We start from the raw sequence: 8,751 nt of genomic DNA on the forward strand, positions 1-8,751 counted from the left end.
TGGAAGTGGCGCTGTGGCTCAAGTGGTAGAGCTCTAGCCTTGAGCTGAAGAGCTGAGGGACAGCGCCCAGGCCCAGAGTTCAGGCCCCATGACTGGACCCAAAAAAAAAAGATTTGAAAGGATAGTTTGAAAAGCTGAACTTTTAACTACATGACTAAATTAAGCCCTAGGAAAAAAAAATGCTACATAATAAAGCTTAAAACCCACCTAAAAAGACCAAGCTGGAGCATAAGACATAGCTGTTCAAACAAAGAGTGAATTCTTTAAGTGTAGACAATAAAATCTAGGCAACTCAGCAAAGTAGCAGTAGACATGTCCATTATCCAGTCAGAAGTTACTGACATGGAAGGTAGCAGAAAATGTGATCTTCAGCTAAGGAAAAACAAAACTACCAGAAAGAAAAGAGTTTAAAGTGAACTGGAGCAGGAAAAGTCTGTGAGACTTATCTCCAATTATCTGCCAAAAGTGGATCTGTGGCAGTAAGGCTGCTACACTACACACACAAATACAAAATCAAATTTCATGAAAGTCATGATAAGCAGAAAGTTTTAAAAGCAGCCGAGAAAAGATACATTACATATGAAAATAGGTGTGCCCACAAACTTCTCATGGAAAAAATATAAGCCAGAGATAGGGAAGTAATGTCTAGAATCCTATACAAGCAAAAAAGTCCTTCAAAAGTGAGGGCCAAATGAGGCCTTTATAGACAAAAAGTTGGCAATTAGATTAAGGAAAACTCTACAATTCTTTGCCAAGACTGGCACATCACGTTCAAATATTTTTTTCTTTCTCTAAAATAACTGAGATAAAACAGCCTTAGATGGCTGGAATTGAAGCATAAAAGGAAACATATTCTTTTATACCTGAGCTAAAATTCCTTTATGTATTAACTACTCTGTAAGAAAAAAAAAGATACACGGTTCTTTTATGTTCGTGGAGGAGAGGCAGTACTGGGGATTGAATTTGGGGCCTTGTGCTTGCTAGGCAGGCACCATTCTACCAACCCCGTGCACTGTTCTATGATAAATTCTTTTTTTTTTTTTTTTGTGGGTTGTGGGGCTTGAACTCTGGGTCTGGGTGCTGTCCCTGAACTCTTCAGCTCAAGGTGACAGCACCACTTCTGGTTTTCTGCTGGTTAATTGGAAATAAGAGTCTCAGGACTTTCCGGCCTGGGCTGGCTTTGAACCATGATCCACAGATCTCAGCTTCTTGAGTAGCTAAGATTATAGGCGTGAGCCACCAGCACCCAGCTTGATAGATTCTTTAAAGCTACAACCAATAAGAATACACTTTAGTGATGTTTTTTCACTTCAAATTTTCATTGACAGAAACAAAAGAAAGTTTTTAGCTGGCCACCTGTGGCTCATATCAGTAATCCTAGCTACTCAGGAAGGCTGAGATCAGGGAGGATCATGGTTTGAGGCGAGTTGGGACAGCAAAGTCCAAAAAAATAACCAGCAAAAAAGCTGGGCTAGAGGCTTGGCTGAAGAGATAAGAGTGCCGGCTGAGCAAGCAAGCCAAGAATGCACAAGGCCCCAATTTTCAGCCGTGGTACTGCCAATGAAACAAAAATTTTTTTTAATGGATTATATTTTATGAATCATCTTTATGATGATTGCTCAATGATGATATGCTCAAACTCTCATTTAACATATCTAAAAAATATTTTTAAAAAGGAACACTAAAGATATGTTGATGATACTCAGAATTTTCATTTGAAAGGCCCACAGAACTGTCACAGGTGTGGTGGCTCTCACCTGTAACCTCAGCTACTTGGGAGGTGGAGATTGGGAGAATGGTGGCACAAGGCCAGCCTGGGCAAGCACTGTGGTGCACATCTGTAATCAGAACTATGCAGAGGCATAGAGAGGAGGATTGCAGTCCAGGGCAGTCTAAGCAAAAAATGGGAGCTCTTATCTGAAAAATAAAGTAAAAAGGGTTCAGGGCATCGCTCAAATGGTAGAGTGCTGGCCTAGCAAGGGAGAGGCCCCAAGTTCAAATACCAGTACTTCCAACCCCACCCCCACTCCCCGCAAAAAAAACCCAAAACATTTGTCATTGTCTCTGAATATTAAGACATTTAGCCCAATATAGAAACCACCACATATACCATTCATTTCTTAGACCTATATTTTAAAAATTACCTTGAAAATACTGGAAGTAGCCAATATTTCTTTTCATCACCAAATACTTGTCTCCAATTTTTACCATATCCAAGAGAGAAACCATTTCCATCAGTTCCATATGAAAATGTAGGTGAACGGAATGATTCTGTTTCAAAACAACAAAAAAGAATATACATATATACATATACGTATATAGTCACACACATGTGCATATATATACGTAGGTATACATAACCAATCTATTTAAAAATAAAGGATGGAAGCCAGGCACTGGTAGCTCATACCTGTAATCCTAGATACTCATGAGGCTGAGATCTGAGAATCGAGGCTCAAAGCCAGCCAGGGCAGAAAGTCCATGAGACTCTTATCTCCAATTAACCACTCAGAAAACCAGAAGTGGTGCTGTGGCTCAAGTGGTAGAGTGCTAGCCTTGAGCTGAAGAGCTGAGGGACCATACCCAGACCAAAAGGTCAAGCCCCAAACCAAAAAAAAAAAAAACAACAAAAACAAAAATAAAGGATGGAAAATATTAATTTGCTGCTCGCTTATATTTTTCACATGAAAAGCTAGAATATAATTTAAAATGACTAGTAGTTTTACAACAATCAAAAATAACTAGAAATGGTAAGACATCTGTGGTGGCAGATATAACAATTACTCAGAGCTGACACATGGGTACGTAAGTATATTGAAATGTCACACTGTGTCCAATAAATACAATTACTATGTATCAATTTTTTTTTTTGCCAGTCCTGGAGCTTGAACTCATGGCCTGGGCACTGTCCTTCAGCATCTATCTCTGTGCTCAAGTTTTGCAATCTACCACTTGAGCCACAGCGCCACTTCCAGCCTTTTCTGTTTATATGGTACTGGGAAATCAAACCCAGGGCTTCATGCATGCTAGGCAAGCACTCTACCACTAAGCCACATTCTCAGCCCTAAAAATGTTATTTAAAAAACAGATTTCTGAAACTAATTTGGGAAAAAGTATATTTTTTATCTTATCAACCATCTAAAATAACATACCAAAATAACTATTTAATATTACTGAAAATCAAATAAAGTATGTATAACGATTACTACTTGGTTCTCTCTCTCCCTCTCTCTCTCTTTTTGTTTGCCAGTCCTGGGCTTGAAGTCAGGGCCTAGGTACTGTCTCTGTGCTTTTTAAAAAATTTTAAAATAATTTTTTATTGAGATTAAGTGATTGTATAAATTTCACAGTATTGTGAGATAGTGATACTTAAAGTCACAAACACATTTTAACCTTCACAAGACAAATTATCATTATCATGATCTATAAAGTTTGTGAATTCTATAAGCTTTGACAATGAACTATTTCTTCCAAATCATGCACAACTCTTTCCTTTTGCTTAGAGTAAGCTGCTTCCTCTTTCCCTCTCATTCCCTCTCTCCCATCTCTGCCCTTGTGCTTCTTTTGTTCAAGGCTAGTGCTCTACCATTTGTGCCACAGTTCCACTGCTGTTTTTTTTGTATGTTTGGTAGTTTATTGGAGATAAAAGAGTCTCAAGGAGACCACCTGGGCTGGCTTTCAATCATGATCCTCAGATCACAAACTCCTGAGTAGCTAGGATTACAAATGTGAGTAACTGGCTCACTTTTTTGTTTTTTAGTCTGTCCCGGGGCTTAAACTCTGGGCCTGGGCGCTGTCCCTCAGCTCTTCAGCTCAAGGCTAGCGCTCTACCACTTGAGCCACAGCACCACTTCTGGTTTTCTGAGTGGTTAATTGGAGATAAGAGTCTCACAGACTTTCTTCCCAGGCTGGCTTTGAACCAAGATCCTCAGATCTCAGTCTCATGAGTAGCTAGCATTACAGGTGTGAGCCACCGGTGCCCAGCTGGCTCACAGTTTTTCTATTAAAGATATTCTCTTTCAGGCAGGTGCTGGTGTCTCATGCCTATAATCCTAGCTACTTGGGAAGCAGCAAATGGGCCAGGCAGAAAAGTTCAAAAGACTCCTTAAGTGAAAGCTAGGAACAGCCGCTCCTGTCATCCTAAAATATTGGGAGGCTGAGATTGGGAGGATTGAAATTCCAGGCTAGCTCAGGTAGAAAATTCCATAAGACTCCATCTCAATGGGCAGAAGGTGAGTGTGGTGGCATGCTCCTGTAATCCCAGATAGGATGGGAAGCCTAAAATAGGTGTTATGGTCTTAGATTCACTTAGATGGGAAGCAAGATCCTATTAAATAACCAGTGCAAAAAAAAAAAAAAAAAAAAAAAGCCAGCACAGCTGGCTGGCAAACACAGGTCTCTGAGTTCAAACCCTCGTACTGTCTCCCCCTGCACACAAAAAGAAAAAGATATTCTAATTCTTTTTTTTATTTTTGGGTCCGGTTGTGGGGCCTGAACTCTGGGCCTGGGTGCTGTCCCTCAGCTCTTCAGCTCAAGGCTAGCACTCTACCGCTTGAGCCACAGCGCCACTTCTGGCTTTTTTCTTTTTGCTTATGTGGTGTTGAGGAATCAAACCCAGGGCCTCATGCATGCAAGGCAAGTGCTCTACCACTGAGCCACCTTCCCAGCCCGATATTATACCTCTTTCAGCTTCACTCACTATGAGCTTCCTATGTGTCTGGTAGTACTAGGTATTTGGGATCCGAACAAAAATTTTTATGACATTCCTACCCAAGAACCTACTTTCTAGTAAAATTACATGGGCTAAGTGGTTCCCTGAGAGCACAGAGATCTGAGGACCTATGTTTGCCCGAACAGGTTCAAGACACCTATGTATGCCTTAGGGCTGTTGGTGGTGGTAGTGGAGGAAGTGACACATTTTGATCAGTGACTGGTGCTGGTGACTAACCCCTGTAATCCTAGCTACTCATGAGGCTGAGATCTGAGATCATGATTTGAAGCCAACCCAAGCAGGATAAGGCTGTGAGACTCATCTCCAGTTAGACACCAGAAAACTGAAAGTGGTGCTGTGGTTCAAAGTGGTAGAACCCTAGCTTTGAGAGAAAAAAAACAAAAAGATCAGGGACAGTTCCCAGGCCCCGAGTTTAAAATCCCATGACCAAGAACAACAAAAAAGTGATTATATAGACTAGTATCTTGCTATCAGTTGTCAAATGATACACAGTGAGTTCTAGAAAGAGATACAGGGTTCACAAGAAATGTGTTTCTTTAGAACCAGAATGCACTCAGCATGTTTTATAAGCTAATGTTAAGATGAAGCCAGGACCTCAGAAGAGATTGGCAACATAGGAAAGCAAAGTGAAAACTGCAGGAAAGGATCTCAGAAGAGATGGGAAGGTACATGGAAGAATTCTAAGATGAACCCTAAAGGACACTGTTCATCAGAAGTTAAGAGTGAAGGTGACAGGAACAGGAGAAAAAGAACAATGTAAAGGGGAAAAGATGAGAGCCTACTTACGAGTCCTTTTAGTTTTTCTCTGAAGGACTCAGAAGGTAAGGAATGGAGAAAAAGATGCAAATCTACTTTTATGCTGTAGGAAACAGATGAAGAGGAGGACCAGTACCCCATGACTTACAGCAGAACAGTGAACCTTCACTCTGTAGATTTAACAATCTCAATGGAAGTAAGGAATTCTGGGAGAAAATTTAGTGGTAGAATATTTATGGGTGCTATTCAAAAACTATCAAAAGCTCTAGAATGGACAGAATGAGAAATGAAAGCAGAAGAGAAGGAAAAAACCTAGGAGGTTGCTATCCTTGAGCAAAAAGAACAAGAACGACAAAAACTCAGGAACAGCACCCAGGCCATGAGAGCAAACAAGCCCCACCAACAAAAAAAAAAAAATCATCTCCGGAGGCTCTGAGTTCTAAGTCGATCAATATGTTATGGGAATGAGGGGCCACCAGAATCAAAGGGGCTGATTTGCTCTTTTGAAATAATGAAATAATCATTTGAAATAATGGCATTAGTTTGACTACAGAAACTTATTAAATTATGAGAAAATGACTTCATGGTTGGTAGGTGACAGTTATAAAGAAGGGTAGAAGTGATAGAAGAAAACCCTGGTTGTAGCAGTGGAGAAACAGCCACAGACCATGGTGTAAGAGGTGAGGCTGTAACGAAAGTGGTGAACTGTTTGTCAAAGTGTGCAAACCCATTAAAAGGCCATGGAATAAACTTAAGTGTGGATTTCAAACTAGACTACAAAATACCCGAGTTCATTTCAAATAGTTGAGATTAATTTTCTAATTAAGTGTGCTGTTATTGGATAGTAGTGAAGCCTATTTATTTTTAATGTAATTTGTTTGTGTGTTTGCGTGCGTGCACACGTGCGTGTGCACTGGTAGAGGCTTGAACTCAGGGCTGATGCACTGTCCCTAAGTGTTTTTGCTCAGATAGCAGTCTACCAAGTCAATTCTAGCTTTTTGGTGGTGAACTGAAGATAAGAGTTTCATGGATTTTCCTATCCAGACTGGCTTTGAACCCATGGTCCTTAGATCTCAGCCTCCTGAGTAGCTAGGATTATAGGTGTGAGCCACAGGTGCCTGGCTTTTCTAGCTTCCTTACCTATTGTTGTCCTATTTTTTCCAACTAGCCAGCAGTGGTAGCTGAAGAGTGAGAGGATGCTGATGAAGAACATTGCAGACACAAAGAACAGGAAAAGTACATGGAATTTCACATGTGGATCTGCCAGCTCATTCTGAGGGGAGAAAAAAGAAGAGTTAACCTGGAGAATATTGAACCTCTACAGTATTATTTATTCCTTAGCTCTGCCCAAAGATGAATTCACCAAAAATCCTCTACAGATGAAGAATACACTAAATTAGAAAAATGTATCCCCAAAGAAACAATTTGCAAAAACAAGGAACTGGTATATTGAAGTGTTTATACATGAAATCAGAAATAGTTGTTCTCTTTTTTTAAAAAGGGCTCTTAAATATTTAAATTTTGTTTTTGTCATATGATGAAAAAATGGATTCATCTACACTTCTGTATATAGTCAAGCTTTCTCCAACATGCAGAATGCACAGGGCTCTGGCTGTCATCTATGCTAACACATTTGCTTCATGACATATTGCATGCTGTGAGCAGCAGAGTTGTGACATATTTACACGTTACTCTCCCGGTACACTCATCTCTATGGCCATATCACCTTAAAGCTATTTGTGCCTTGAACTGCTAAGCCTACCTTGTTCATCCTTGTTGCATTTTCTACAGACACAGCCTTTTAGGTTAATTGCCAATTTTGATAAATAAATCTACCACAGGTATTAATGAATGAAAACAGCTCCTCTGCCATTCCTTCTTATGGCTACAAGCATTTTAACAGAAGCAAAGTTTTAACCTAGAAGAAATTAGTATCTATTAATAGGAAGAGGAGGAGGAAGCCTTTCAGTGATAGCTGTTAAAATGAGTCACCTATTCTCTCTGAACAAGAGGCTACCCGGCATGACTTAAAAAGCCTCTGGCATACTAAAAGGAAGGTTAGAAGAAGCAGTGTTCTTCCTTGTGGTTGGGCTTTCTTTTTATTTTCTGTACTCTCCAGGCTCCTGAGCTACTACTCAGGCATTAGGGTATTCTGACATAGCTTTTTTTTTCTCCCAGAGCCACCACTATATAACTAAAACACATTAAGTGATTCTGCTCCCTCACCATGTTGTGAAGTTTTTATTACACACATTCACTAAAAATGTCATAGAAATGGTTATGAGAATGTCATGGCAATGATGTTTTACCTTTGGACAATTCTCTGTGGATTTCCTGCGGCAGAGCTTGTGCAAATAGAGACAATATAGTAAGAAACCAATTTTTATACAGTTATCCTGAATATGTGGTTTTATAAATCCTGTATGTGTGGAGGAATATTAAGACATTACTTTTTTTTTTTTTTTTTTGCGTCCGGTCGTGGGGCCTGAACTCTGGGCCTGGGCGCTGTCCCTCGGCTCTTCAGCTCAAGGCTAGCGCTCTACCACTTGAGCCACAGCACCACTTCTGGCTTTTTCTTTTTGCTTATGTGGTGCTGAGGAATTGAACCCAGGGCCTCATGCATGCAAGGCAAGCGCTCTACCACTGAGCCACCTTCCCAGCCCACTAAGACATTACTTTCTAAGGGTCATCTAAAACATTTTTACAAAATCCATAAGAAAGCAGACCACTTAGCTCTTCCTGTGGATTTCAGATATCCTCAGTTTTAAAAGCAGAGATTTGTTTTTTAAAAACAGATTTGCTTTCAGGAGGCTGAGATCTGAGGATCATAGTTCAAAGGCAACTCAGGCAGACAAACCTGAGAGATCATCATCTCCAATTAACCACTAAAAGAAGCCAAAAGTGGGGCTGTAGCTCAAGTGGTAGAGCAATAGTCTTGAGCACAATAGTTCAAGGACAGTGCCCAGGCCCTGGGTCCAAGCCCCAGGAACAGAACAAAAAACAAAAAACCCAGAAGTGGTGCTATAGCTCAAGTGTTAGAGCGCTCGCCTTGAGCTGAAGAGCTGAGGGACAGCGCCCAGGCCCAGAGTTCAGGCCCCACGACTGACAAAAAAAAAAAAACACTGGGAGCTGATGGTTCATACTTCCAGTTTTAGCTGTTCAAAAGGCTGAGATCTAATGATCATGGTTTGAAGCTAGTCCAGGCAGCAAAGCCTATGAGACTCTTATATCCAATTACTACCCCCCCTGCAAAAAAAAAAAAA

At 40.5% G+C, this 8,751-nt stretch overlaps 1 protein-coding gene across 1 annotated transcript in view; it reads right to left on the bottom strand.

Annotated features, from left to right (window-relative positions):
• Zdhhc20 (zinc finger, DHHC-type containing 20) overlaps nucleotides 1-8,751 on the bottom strand; it is a 55,468-nt gene that overhangs the window by 9,875 nt on the left and 36,842 nt on the right. Inside the window, exons 7-8 of the mRNA XM_013012675.1 lie at nucleotides 6,629-6,761; nucleotides 2,145-2,271 (exon numbers count right to left, since the gene is read on the bottom strand). Coding sequence (XP_012868129.1) covers nucleotides 2,145-2,271; nucleotides 6,629-6,761 — 260 coding nt within the window. The remainder of the gene's footprint in view (nucleotides 1-2,144; nucleotides 2,272-6,628; nucleotides 6,762-8,751) is intronic.

The sequence above is a fragment of the Dipodomys ordii genome, unplaced genomic scaffold (genome assembly GCF_000151885.1).
Source record: "Dipodomys ordii isolate 6190 unplaced genomic scaffold, Dord_2.0 Scaffold1, whole genome shotgun sequence".
NCBI lineage: Eukaryota > Metazoa > Chordata > Mammalia > Rodentia > Heteromyidae > Dipodomys > Dipodomys ordii.